A 13,720-nucleotide genomic window follows, 5' to 3' on the forward strand; every position below is an offset into this window, starting at 1 on the left:
GTAACCCCCTTCCATATTGACTCTGTACTTAGTCATGTGACCTGTGATAGCCAATGGGACAGTAAAATAGATTATATAATTAGTAGCTTGGGGGTTTTCATATAGAACCCAGCTGCCTCACTGTAAGAGAGACCGCCAAGTTTGCTGTAGAATGTGAAGAAGCTGTGTAGAGAAGAATGGGAGCCAGACACAGACAGGAGAGTGGGGCCTCCTTAGATGCCTCAATCCTGCTAAAGCTCTGATTAAAAGGCACACCTGAGTGACCTAGCCAGCATCATATGGTGCAGATCTATTCATACGAGCCATGCCCAAGTTTCTAACTACAGAACTCAAAGCACTAAATTGATATTGTTTGAATTAATTATATTTTTGAGTCATTTGTTACATAATAGTTGGTAATGGATATGGTAAGTGATAGCAAGGATTTCCCCAAGTTCTTTCTAGAAACAATTCCAAAGTACATTCTCCACTCACATGTACTTCTATATTTCTGATTTGTTTGTTATTGAGCCTGCATCTCCTGCTCTAACTCTAGCCAGTTGGGAAGAAGAACAGAGATAGTTAATGTGAAACATGTGGTTGATAAGAGCTATACTGTATTTTGATCAAACTAAATGACAAATCCTTGGTGGGTCTCAAAGGCACACCATTTTTGATAATATGCATTTTAAATTAATTCTACTCCACAATATGGATTGCTGATGGAAAGAAATTACTTTAAGGAATTCCTGGTACATATAGTCTCTGTGGTCTAGTCAGGTGAATTTCCTTCTCTGTATAGACCTCTATCCTGACATCAAATGCTAAGCACCTTTGGAGGACTTTTTTTTTTCAGGAATAATCATTTGACATGTGAAGTTTATTAGACTGAGCAAGTCATTGGGTGTGTGTCTCCATTGTCTTCCTCTGGAACTAGTGTGCATCAGTAGAAGAATGCATTAGTTGAAGAGTCTGAGGAAGCTAGCAGACAATGTACCACTTTGGAGGATAGTGATATTACTTCACTGGATAGTGTGACTTGTAGCTCAACTACAGCAATTAAATGGTTTTAAGCAAAATGTCTGGATACCAAGAAGAAAACAATATAACCTGCCAGTATGTATGACTAATGACAAGATAATTGCTGCTGTTTCCACTGTTACTATTTCCTTTGTGTTTATTTGTGACTCTAACTACCAGGTAGGTAGATGTAAAATACCAATAAAAAAGAATCCTTATCAGATAATGGCGTAAAAGTGACACTTACAGAAAGCAGTATTTGGACAGCACTGTGGATGACCTCTAGGTACTGGAAATTGATGACACAGCCTGTGACAGAGACATAGGTGTAATCGTCCATCATGCCATGGGCTGATGGAGGCAGCACTCTTCGCTCACAGCCAGGCCCATGTTCCCTCCACCATGACCGATGCACAGAGATATTGAATGTCATCAGATCTGTATCCTATGTGGGCAGGAGACAAGATAACAAAAGGAGACAATTGTATTACATAACGTTTTTGACTTCAACCTTGGGAAGAATTAGGATGGATGAAATTGCCAGATTACAATTTCAAATAAAATGGAACAAATGACAAAGCTAAAAATGGCTGTGTGTGTCTGCACCATTGGCTTGTTATTATTCAATGTAGAGATACAGTCCTTTGAATATTATTAACATTGTAAAGTTATCACATATTAAAAATCCAGAGGTGAAACCTTCCATGCATGTTCGTTTAAAAATATTTTGCTTATTTTTGAAAACTTTTTCCTGCATTTTTTGTTGTAGCATTGATATCACCATTCTAGACCAGCTTTTACTGAGAGTTTTATTATAAGTAAGACTTTGAGTTTTAAATAGTACAGTTGTTCATGAGTATCCATGGGGGATCATTTCTAGGATCCTTTACAGATACCAAAATGTATATAATTTCAAGTCCCTTATAAAATGGTGTAATATTTTTATATAACCTATGCACGTTTTCCTGTAAATTTAAATGATCTCCAGATCACTTAAAATGCCTAATAAAATGTATATGTAAAAATAGTATGTTGTTATTTTACTGTATAATTTAGGGAATAATGAGAAGAAGAAAGTCTGCACATGTTCAGTACAGGCACAATTTTTCTTATTATTTTTGATCATTCATGAATATGAAACTCACATGTGTAGAAGGCTGACTTGATATCCTATAATGTTTATGTATATACTATTATCAACCTATTTTTATATTACAATGATAATTGTCTCTCTAAAAGATACTTGTGTCCTAATCCCTGAAACCCATGCATTTTATCTTATATGGCAATGTAGGATTTGTAGATGTGATTTAATTATATTTTATTTATTTCCTGGATTATCTGGGTAGGCCCAGACTAAAATCATATGTATTCTTACAAGAGGGAAGTGGATGGAGATTAGATACAAAGCAAATGAGGGGAAGGTGATGTGGCTACAGAGGTAGAGACTGAGTTGATGTGGTTAACAGCAAAGAAATACTGTTGGCCACTAGAAGCACGCAGAGTGAGGAAAGATTCTTTTCTAAAATTTGTGAGAGAGCGTGGCTCTGCCAGCACCTCAAATTTAGCTCAATAAAAGTCATTTTAGATTTCCGGGCTCCAGAACTGTGAGAGAAGAAATTTCTGTTGTTTAAGCCAACAAGTTTGTGGTAATATGTCATAGCAGCCAATAGAAACAAATACAGGTGAGGAAAATGTATCACCCAAGGTAGCGCACAGCTAGTTAGTGGTAGAGTAAGGATTTGGCTCTACTCAGTCAGTGTGTTTGCTATGTCTATCACATCGTGGAAGTCTCTCACATCATTTGATGTCTTTCCCCTCTTAACCTCTGACCATTCCTCATACTTTGAAGGGAGTTACTTACGTTCTCCTTAATTGTTTTTAGAAAATACCACCACAGTCAATCCAAAGAACAACTATACCATCCTAATTTTTTTGTTTTTTTAGCAGAACTGGGATTTGAGCTTAGGGTTTCATGCTTGCCAGGCAGGCCCTCTATCACTAGAGCTACTCTGCCAGCCCTGTTTTGTAATGGGTTTTTTCAAGATAGGGTCTCGCAAACTGTTTGTCCAGACTGGCCACAAACCACAATCATCCTTGTCTCTGCCTCCCATGTAGCTAGGGTTATAGACATGAGCCACCAGCATCCACTCCTAAATTTTTATAAGTTAAAATGTCTCCAAAGTGCTTAGTGGAGATAACAGGTCAGGAATTTTGATCCTCAAGAGACTCTCTTTAGTATAGATTGAGTATCTCTAACCTGAAAATCTGAAATACAAAATATTTCAGGCCTAAAACTTTTGAATGCCAAGATGATGGCACAAGTGGAAAATCCCACACCTGATCTAAAATACAGGTTGTAAAGTGCAGGTACTCTAAAAATGTTGTATAAAATTACCTTCATTCTTTATGTGTGCAGGGTACATGAAACAAATGAATTTCATACTCAGGCTCATGTATATGAAAATATTCCAAATTAAAAATACTTGAAATCTGAGTCATTTCTGGTCCTAAACAATTTGGATAAGGGATATTCAACCTTTATTTCTGGAGTCTCAGCTATGATGGATTGATATAATGTTTTTGTTATAGACAATAGATTAAAAAAGATGAGGAACCAAGTTATTGACTGCCAAATAACGATTACAACACTCCTGTGAAGCAGAAGTGGGGAGGAAGGATGCTGCAGAGCAGGCAAGTGGCACTGGCCCAGAGTGCCGCTCTATAGGGAGCTGATTTTCCAGCTCCAGTCCCTCTGAACAAGCTCTGCTCTCATTCCTCCTGGGGCTGTACCAGAATAAGGGCCATCTATGGCCTTTGGTGAGAGGCCAAGGATGTTCACCAACCGTGCAGCACAAGTGATGCTCACTTGAGTATTATGAGATGCCTTGGAGGACAGTCTCCATCTAGTAGCTTGGTATACCCCTAAGTTCCTGAAACTGAGGCTGGAATTCTGAAAACCTGGGGAAGCTGATGAGAAATGGAAAGCCCTTGAACTTGTAAATGGCTGACACTTTCAGTGTCAGCACTAGTGAAAGCACTAGTGTAGTGCTCTCTGATCAAGGGCAGTAGGGAAACCTGCCTCCTATATTCTGCCGTATATGACAAGTCATCAGGTTAGAAACATTTCCAGTGCATGTTAGTGGACAAAGTTCCTTTGCACTCTTAAATTTTCCTCAACTTAAGGAATTCAAAGTACCTTTATGGGGATTGGACTATGAGCACATGATAAAAGCGAGAGCACACAAGGGAGGGGTGAGGATAGGTAAGACACCTAAAAAACTAGCTAGCATTTGTTGCCCTTAACGCAGAGAAACTAAAGCAGATACCTTAAAGCAACTGAGGCCAATAGGAAAAGGGGAACAGGTACTAGAGAAAAGGTTAGATCAAAAAGAATTAACCTAGAAGGTAACACCCACACACAGGAAATCAATGTGAGTCAATGCCCTGTATAGCTATCCTTATCTCAACCAGCAAAACCCCTGTTCCTTCCTATTATTGCTTATACTCTCTCTACAACAAAATTAGAGATAAGGGCAAAATAGTTTCTGCTGGGTATTGAGGGGGGGGAGCGGGAGGGGGCGGAGAGGGTGGTAAGGGAGGGGGTGGGGGCAGGGGAAAGAAATGAACCAAGCCTTGTATGCACATATGAATAATAAAAGAAAACAAAAAACAAAGTACCTTTATGTCTCAAATTACATCAATAATAAAACATTTGGCAGTCCTTTTTGTTTGTTGGTGGTTTGCTATTCAGTTACCTTCACAGTACCTCCTTTATTGATAATAAAATGTTTTATTTTATTTTGGGGGGTTGTTGATTTGCTACAAGTATCATTTGCAGTTATCATCTGATGGGAAAATATTATAAAGTCATTGCTTTAGCTAGTGAATTCAGTTTAACATAAGGCAATTTACCTGCAGGCAAATTTCAGAGATGCACACTGATTGCTCCCTTCTATGGTCATCAGATTTAATCTCCTACAGTTAGTTTTGATCACTACAGATGAGTTATGAGATATTTCCATCTTAATAGAATTCATTTGGCTCAGGATGAATTAGCATGATTTCCACCAGTTTCAATTTTTTAAGCGTTCATATTCAGTGACCTTTTCCATTGCAAAATGTAAGTTCTATTCAATATGACTTTAACTAAAATTTATGTTGTGCAAATAAAACACAAGTCAATTTGTGAGCTAACTGTACATATTTGTTACACTCATATAATCTCCTGGCATGGTTCTCCCTTAATCACTGGAGCTATAACTACAAACTGTACTATTTTTTGAGATGACTATTAAAATTTAAAAGTGAACAACAATAGCATAAAATTATACTTAAACTTCAAACATCCTGTGGTCTATGAAATTTTAAGTTTGTGTCTGATTTCTATGCCCTTCAGTATTAGATTTCAAACATAAAAGGAAAATACTTAACACATGACAACTCTATTTCCTATATAAGGCATGTCAGATAAAACGTATCTTATAGAAAACTACAAGACATTTTAAACATAATTAAGTAAATTCATGAGATCACTTATTTTGTTTAAGTTTTTAGTTACCACATTGAGATCTACAGTTCTGAGATATATGGGTTAATGCTAAACCATGGATAAAATAATCTTAAAATTAATTTCAAATAGCTCAAATGTATTGTTCTTTCCATTCTTGGAATTAGAATGTTATGCAACAATTTAAGCACACCATGGTTAAGAAAGCTGACAACTGATATCTTTGTTATTATCTGTAGAACTAAAAAAAAGTAATAATATTTGTGTTTGTGCAAGTGCATGTGGAAGATGGTAGAATATGGTGCCCCAAAATGTGTCACTTTATAATAAGCATTATTCTGAGCTGAAGGCAACTGAGAAGAAAATCTCTCTGCCTTCCCTCTGTTTGCTTAAAAGCAGGACACACATTTCCAAAGGTGTCCTTCCTTCCACCTCTGCCAGGAAAACAAAGGTCGATCACCTAGGATGGCCTTAGCCCTTGTCATACTGGAGATAGTACCTGAGCAATGTACACAACAAAGTTTGCTAACCACTGTTAGCTATTATTAGTTTTGCATACCTGGCCTTCTCATACCATTCTTTTTTGGTTTTTAGCCAAAGATGATATTTAAATCTAAGTTCTGAGCCAACTCAGGAGTCTCCCAAATAGACATGAAATATACATGCTAATGAACTTGTATTTGTTTTCCTCTTGTTAATCTGTCATTTGTTATAAAGCTCCCAGCTAAGAACTTGGAAAGTAGGTTAGAGGGAAAACAATTTTTCCTCCCCACCCTGCCCTGTATGTGATTGGTAAAGGACAGTTTATAGAACAAGGAAGAAAGAGAGGAAGGAGAGAAGAGAAACTAGAAAATGAAACAAAGCAGGAGGCTATAAGAGGTGCAAGGAAAGTTAAAGAGAGAGCATGTCAAGGTTGCAAGAGAGAGGATTTCTTTTTTTTTTTCCATAAAGTTTGGGAGTAAAGAAAAAGAAAATGGGATGGTAGCATTAAGGGTGAGCAAAGAAGAGTAACTGTCAACACATGGAGAACCAGACATAAGACCTATCATTTCACACTCACAAAGTTGTAACTTAGAAGTTTATTCCAGAGTACATGCTTTTTCTCCTAGCATCTATTTGAGTAAATATTAGATGCTTACAAGTTCTTTCTTCTTATTACTGCTAATTTCAAACTTGCTCCCATGTACTTTGAATATTTGAATTACAAAAAAGATTTCCAGGATCCCTTGGAATGTTGTTCATGTCTGTGTGTGGACATGGTTACTGACATGATAGTCACAGTAAGTGTAGTCAAAGTATTAGAATCAGATCATATCCAAAAAAATCAGTACTCACTTCTTTAGTGTATACTGCAATATGATTTCTCATTTATGAAAGAGTTAATCCCTCTCTTTTGTGTTCTTGTGATCATCTGCTTCTTTTGGTATGTGTTTAATTTAACTTTAGCTAATCCTATCTGTTTCTAGGAGCAGACTCCCAACTAATAATATGCATATTTTTCTTTCTCCTTAGTTGTGACATGCACAAAGCCCTTAGTTCAAACCCTGGTCCCACACACACACACACAAAATCAGCTCAGTTGCAACTCAAAAAATTGTTGAATCTATTTTTATATAACTAGTTACCTTCCTTGTCTTTTCATTTTGTTTCATCAGAGCTAACCCATCTGGAAGTAAAAAATGTGATGTCATAGAGAAATATATACTACTGAAGAAGTCAAAATTGTTTAATGTTAGAGTGTTTGATTTAAACTTATATTTATATAATAGAATTCATACTAGTTGAAACATCTTTAGAAATACTTTTTAATTTCATAATATGATTTGAAAAATTTAAAGGCAACTTTCTATATTTCTCTTTTCTTTTCATTGAAGCACTGAACATTTAAAAAAGCATTGTGGATCTATGTAATAAAGACAAAACATGGTACTTCACAGTGAGGTTTAAGTATGTGAAACTTGTAACACAAAGACTCAGCATCAGTCTAAGTATACCAACAATTATATATCATTTTCCCACAGTAAGAGTGGCTAACACAGAAAGTCTTACAAGGTTTTCAAGCATTCATTGGGAAAAGTCTATCATTTGTTATTGTTCACTCAATTTTTCCTGCAGGCCACAGCAAGCCACCATCATTTCCATGTGTGCCATTGGTGTTGAATATAAAGAACAGTCTGCAGAGTGCAGAGTGAGGACTAGCTACTGATCATTTTGATCTCTAGTTTCTCATCTTTATAATTAGGTATTGCTGGGGTTTTTTAATTCTCTACCATTAATCATAGAACATAGATATCATAAAGCCTTTTATTCTCATTCTGAGACTTAATTCCCTAGATTATACCACTTTAGGAAGCAGTAAAGAGTTACTGGTGAGCTATGGATTGGGATTTAAGAGTGAACATAAAAGATCATACTTCTGTCCTCATGGAATGTAGATTATAGAGGAAAAGTGGGTATTAAAATTAAATAAGTAGGCAAACAAAACAATTATACACTCCAAAAAGTAATATAAAAAATTTGCTAGAGAGTGACTGGTGTGAGGAATATAATTATTTTATACAAGATACCCAGAAAAGGATTCTCTGATGGTTGATATTTGGGTTAATATCTCTTGAATGAGAAAAAACTCATATGTGAAGATCTAGAGTGGTCCAAGTTAACAGGACTGCAAATACAAAGACCCCAAGATGGCAAAGAGGTTTAAATATTCCAGGAACTCGTGGAAAGGCCCATATGGCTGAAGTGAAACTGAACTGAGGATGAGTAGTTTGAGAAGTTGAAGACATAGTTAGAAAAAAGGATCTAGGTGTTACTCAAAGTCAAATGTTGGTATTGCATGATTTGCATTTATAAAAAAATCCTGAGAATTATATATAAAGTGAATTTGATTGGACAAAAATGAAAGTTGGATAGGTTCTTATTACAGTAGTTAAGGAGACTTGGAGAAAGTGCTAGAGGTAGGAAAAACATATTTTGGAGGCAGAATAGTATGTGGAAATGAGAAGAACAGATGACTTAAGTTTTTGATTGAGTAATGAGGAGGACAATGGAGCCATTTTCTAAGATGAATAAGAGTAGACAAGAGGTAGTGTTCAGATAGGAAAATCCAGAATTGCAGTTGTCTTTTAGGTTTAAAATGCCTCGTGCATCTAAATGGATTATCAACTTTGATATAAAACTGGAACTGAGAGGAAATATATAATTTTGGGGATATTCACCATAGAGATTGTCTTTAAAGCCATAGGAAGAGAGAAATCATCAAATCAAAAGAAGAGTTGAAGATTTAGGATAAATCCTGGAGTAACATTTAAAAGCTGGAGATATGAAAAGGAGTAAGTAAAGATGACTGAGAAGAGGCAGCCAGTGACATAAAAGGAAAACAAAGGGAATTGGAATGGAAGCCAAGAAGGAGAGACTGAGTAGGCTGAAAGCTGATGATACTTTATATTTGACCACAGTGATGATTTTTAGATGGTTCATTTTATTGCCTGAGCTCTTTAGTCCTTGTCTGAAGGGAGTTGGGTCAGTTATGATTAAGTTTCTTTGCCTGACCAAACTTTAGTCAGGCTCCAGCATCTTTTCTTAGGCTGGCCCATTCAGATAATCTAGTGCAATCTCATCACAAGACCCTTAGTATTACATTTGCAAAGTCCTTTTTGCCATATAAGGCAATATATTTATAAGTTTTGGGAATTATTTGTGGGGACATTGCTTTGCTACTACATGAGCAAAAAGTAATAATCAATTAAGTTAAAAATCTTCAAAAACCCTTAAAACTGCTAAAACTATCCCATCATATACAAAGTGCTAAAGTTTATAGACATTTTAAAAAACTAAATATGAGAGATTTATCATTGGTAAATTAGGATTTTAGTAAACTCACTTTCAAATGGTAATCTGCTTCATAGTTATTCTGACTAACTTCACAGATAATATCTCTGACAGAGTTCTTGCTACTTCTCTTTCTTGACTTCTCAGTAGCTTTTGACACTACTGATGCTTTATTCCTTCTCAAAATATTGTCTTTTCCAAGTCTGTATCCTGTCTTGGTTTTGCATATTTCTCTTAGATCATTTAAATGGAGCTAATTGTAAGAAAAGGCAAGATCTCCCAAGAAGAAACTAGAGGAAAGAGAATTCGGAATGAGTATAAGCATTTTTCCATACTAATCTGGGCAACATACAAATATTCATCTCTAATTTATTTTAAAACCAGGCCCCTCAGATTTTCTAAAAATAGTACAAAATAAGTAGTACATAAAAGGAAGTGCTATAAGTGAAACTTTAGAGATGTGGTGTAATGTGTGATGCTGGAGTACCATTCTGCAGTCATAGGATTAGGGCTTGGTCTTTAGTGAGGATGTCTCTCTAGGAAGCACTTTTCAGTTTTCCTTCACTTAAGTGAGGCGGGATGTCTGGAAGGATTTGGGGTTGGATATTTTCTTCTCTTATTTGGAAAGTCAGAACTTTCTAAAGTTTGGTGTTGTCCTCCTATAGCTTCCTGTGTAGCTGGGATTGCCAGCATGTCCTACCATGCCCAGCTTAGTTCTCTCTTCTTTATCTTCTCTCTCTCTCTCTCTCTCTCTCTCTCTCTCTCTCTCTCTCTCTCTCTCTCTCTCAGTATATATCCATGGTACATAGGTGTTTCATTAGGACATTTCTGTACATGCATATGATGCACTTTGATTAAATTTATTTCCTTTATTAATCTTTATTTCCCCCCTTTTAAAACTATTTTAATGGGTTTCATTATTCTATTTTCATAAATGTATTTGAAGTACTTTGATCATATTCACTCACCCTCACCCTCTTATTTTTTGAGACAGGGTCTTACTAACTTTTTTGCCCTTGATGACCTCCTACCACAATCCTTCCATCTCTGCTTGTTTCCCTTGTGGCTGGGGTTACAGGTATGCTTCACCACACTCAGTCTATTTTATTTCTTTCTATTAAGTAATATATATACTTTAAAGAAGAAAATTAAGATAAAACCCTTCCATTCATTTCTGTTTCAATTGTCTCTAAACTCCATGGCTGGCATTTTCTCTTGTTTTCCTTCAATTTATTTTCCTTATCACAACCAAACTAATGTCTTTTAAACCTAATATGTTGATGCCAGTAAGTTACTTATAACACACCAAAGGCTTCCTTTTGCCCAAAGCTAAAAAATTAACTCATTCGCAAAACTAAAGGGGCTTTTCCTTCCTCTACTTCTAAATGCCACCCCTCAGACTCAGTTTTCTTCCCTTCATATTCCTTGCTGTGATCATAGTGAAATTTTTTCCACTTCCCAAATGATCTGTACTCTCTAACCTGTTGTTTTTCATACTCCAGGTCTGTCTTCAGAGACAATGTCTTTCACTTTTACCCCTCACTTCTGTCCCTGTCTCTACAATCAGTTCTTCCTCATCCTGGTTATCTGGCTTTCCCCTTTTTATTTCCAGGTTTCAGCACAGATATCACATTTTTGAAAGCCATTTCCAACTCCTTGTCTGGGCAACATAACCCTCTGATGTGTTACCAAGTTACACCAGAATTCCACAAAATTTTATACTTTATATGGGTGGGATGACATATTACTTGTTAATAAGCAATTCTCTAATGCACCTTACCAGCGTATAAACTAACAAAATACTGAGCTACTAAACTTGTAACAAGGAAAGGTTTATTTTAGTTCAAAGAATCAATCAACAATTTTAGTTTATGGGCTCTTGGCCCTATCTCTTTGGGCCTGTGATGAGGCAGAATATTATAGCAGGAATTATGTGGAAAAGCAATGCTGCTCACTTCATGGAGGCCAAAAGTACAGACAGAGGGAGTCCAGGGTTCCCATATCCCATTCAAGGGCACACACCTCATTTTCTTCCACTAGGCCCCACTTTTTAATGGTTTCACCACCTCAAATGTTGCAGCACCACAGGCCAGCAATTAATTATTTAATACACCCCAGATCTAAACTATAGCACCCTCCTAACCTGTAGTGGCCACTATTTTACTTTATACATCTATGAGATCAACTTTTTCACACAGTATTTATCTTTCTATCCTGGATTATGTCATTTAATGTCCTCAGGCTCATCTGTGTTGCTGTAAATGAAAGGCGTCATTCTTTTTATGGCTCAGAATTCCATGTGTACCACATTGTCTTTACACATTTATCTTTTATTGGACACTAAGTTGATTCAATATCTTGGCTATTGTGATTAGAGCTGTAGGACTCCCTTGAAAGGTTTAGAGGAAGCACAGGGAGAAGTCAGAAAAAATCTGCAATTTGCAGGAAAGCTTGTCTTTTCTTCACAGGTTAGGTTTCCCTTCTGGTTTCAGCATTTACTTTTTTAGTTTTTTACTCACTTGCCATGTCTCCCTTTATGTTGCTTCATCTATTTTTGAAGTATACCAGGTTCATAGTGCAAAATCACGGATGTCCCTGAAAACAACCTTCCAAAAGCTTTAAATACTTGAATATTGAAAACAACTTATGCAGGTGATGCTCCAAATATTCTTCTACAGTTGCAGGTATGGTACACATTCATAGGTACTTACATTAATTGCATGTTATTTCTGTGCCTGAATATACTAAGATTTGCCTGCAGATAATTTTTACAAACATGACGTACATTTCATTTGTAATATGTGAATTTTAAACACCTGTAGTTTACTTAGTTAATTACCAACCCATTCAACGCATCTGGCTTCTCTGTCTTTGTGTTAATCAGTAATTGTTTGATTACAATGTTATGCCTTTTATGCTAATTAGGATTTTTGAGACTATAAAATTGTGCTACCTTTGTGCTTCATGCTGGCACTAGTTTGTTATATTTATAGTTTGGTGTATTCATAAATCATGCATGCGTATGCATATCTGCACAACAGAAATTTTTCTATTTGTATTTGTTTTTTGTTACATTTACCACCTGGAAAGAATATGCTTGCTTAATTTTCAGTTTAGGTAGGAAATTCTATTTGTTTGAGAAAGAAAAGGTTTTTTTTTTTTCATATGCTAGGATTTTTTCAGAAAACAAAAGAAAAAGCCATATAATCCCTTTAGTTTTTCTCTTTTTGAAAGGTAAGTGAATAAATGGAACAATATTGGTATTTTTGATGTACGGATGTGGCTGCTGGTATGGTTGAAAATCTTCTGCTAAAGAATGTTCTTTCTTAATTGCTTCCTTTGCTCAAATAATTATGCAGCCAAGAAAGTGGTCAGATTAATTGCCTGCTTGCTTGTGGTAAAAACCTCTCCTATAGGTTCTTATCTGTAACCATCAATCTCAAGTGGCTGAGCAAAGACCTTGGGTGGTTTGCAGGAGGGAGCTCATGGGATTGACACCTAGATTCTCCCTAAGGTCTTTAGCGTTCTATTCAGATCTTTACATGTGTATGTGGAGAGGAAGGAGCCTATTCATGTTGCTGTAGTGGAGGGGATGAGGAAAGAATAAAACTCCACATCTGCCTTCTGCAGCTACATCAATTTGAGACTGTTTATCTTCCTGTCTCCATGAATTCTTTGATTCAACTATAGGAAATCGTACCTAATATAGATCTTCTTCATGACAATATTAACTCTCCATCTTCATCTAAACAATATGAAGTTATTACTAGCCAGATAGTCTGTGAGTATATAATGTCCAATGGTTACAAAGGAGTTACCTAAATAGCAAACATTTTTTAAATTTAATATTATTTAATTCTTTTGGGGAGGAATGATAATGCAGGTCATTCTTCTAAAAGTTTTTAACTTATAGCTGAGTCATGAGGATATTTTTCCTAATGTTTTAAGAAGCTTGGGGTGCTTCCAAGCCATTAATTAATTCATATTAGAATGTGAATGCTTTAATTCTTACTAGCTATGATTAATCCCAGTAATTTTAATTTCACTAATCAAAACATGACACTTTTAGTTTTCTTCAAAAAAAGTTGAATTCGAACCTTTCTAAGCAACAATTTAATTTTTTTTCAATTTGCAGACCATGGAGAGCCCATTTTTTTCCCATGAGGCATTAGTCAGTTTCTGGTTGTTCTGCTCCAAGATAGTGGCTACTCTGAAAACAAGGCATCCGTATTATTCCAAAATCATACCTAGCTGTACTTTTCATGAGCACACTAGATGAATACATGTACTACTATGCAAAGTGGAAAAATTCCCTCCCTTTCACAGGTCTGCCTCTAGCTATGAAATAAGTCTTCTATCATGAGCTGAGGATATTTCCAG

General features: G+C 36.0%; 1 protein-coding gene across 3 annotated transcripts in view; it reads right to left on the reverse strand.

Moving 5' to 3' along the window:
- Positions 1 to 13,720, reverse strand: part of Nkain3 (sodium/potassium transporting ATPase interacting 3) — a 698,611-nt gene that overhangs the window by 236,256 nt on the left and 448,635 nt on the right. For all 3 annotated transcript variants that reach the window (XM_074068602.1, XM_074068604.1, XM_074068603.1), the window contains exon 4: positions 1,247 to 1,444. In XM_074068602.1, the coding sequence (XP_073924703.1) occupies positions 1,247 to 1,444 (198 nt within the window). The remainder of the gene's footprint in view (positions 1 to 1,246; positions 1,445 to 13,720) is intronic.

Source organism: Castor canadensis, chromosome 3, assembly GCF_047511655.1.
Source record: "Castor canadensis chromosome 3, mCasCan1.hap1v2, whole genome shotgun sequence".
NCBI lineage: Eukaryota > Metazoa > Chordata > Mammalia > Rodentia > Castoridae > Castor > Castor canadensis.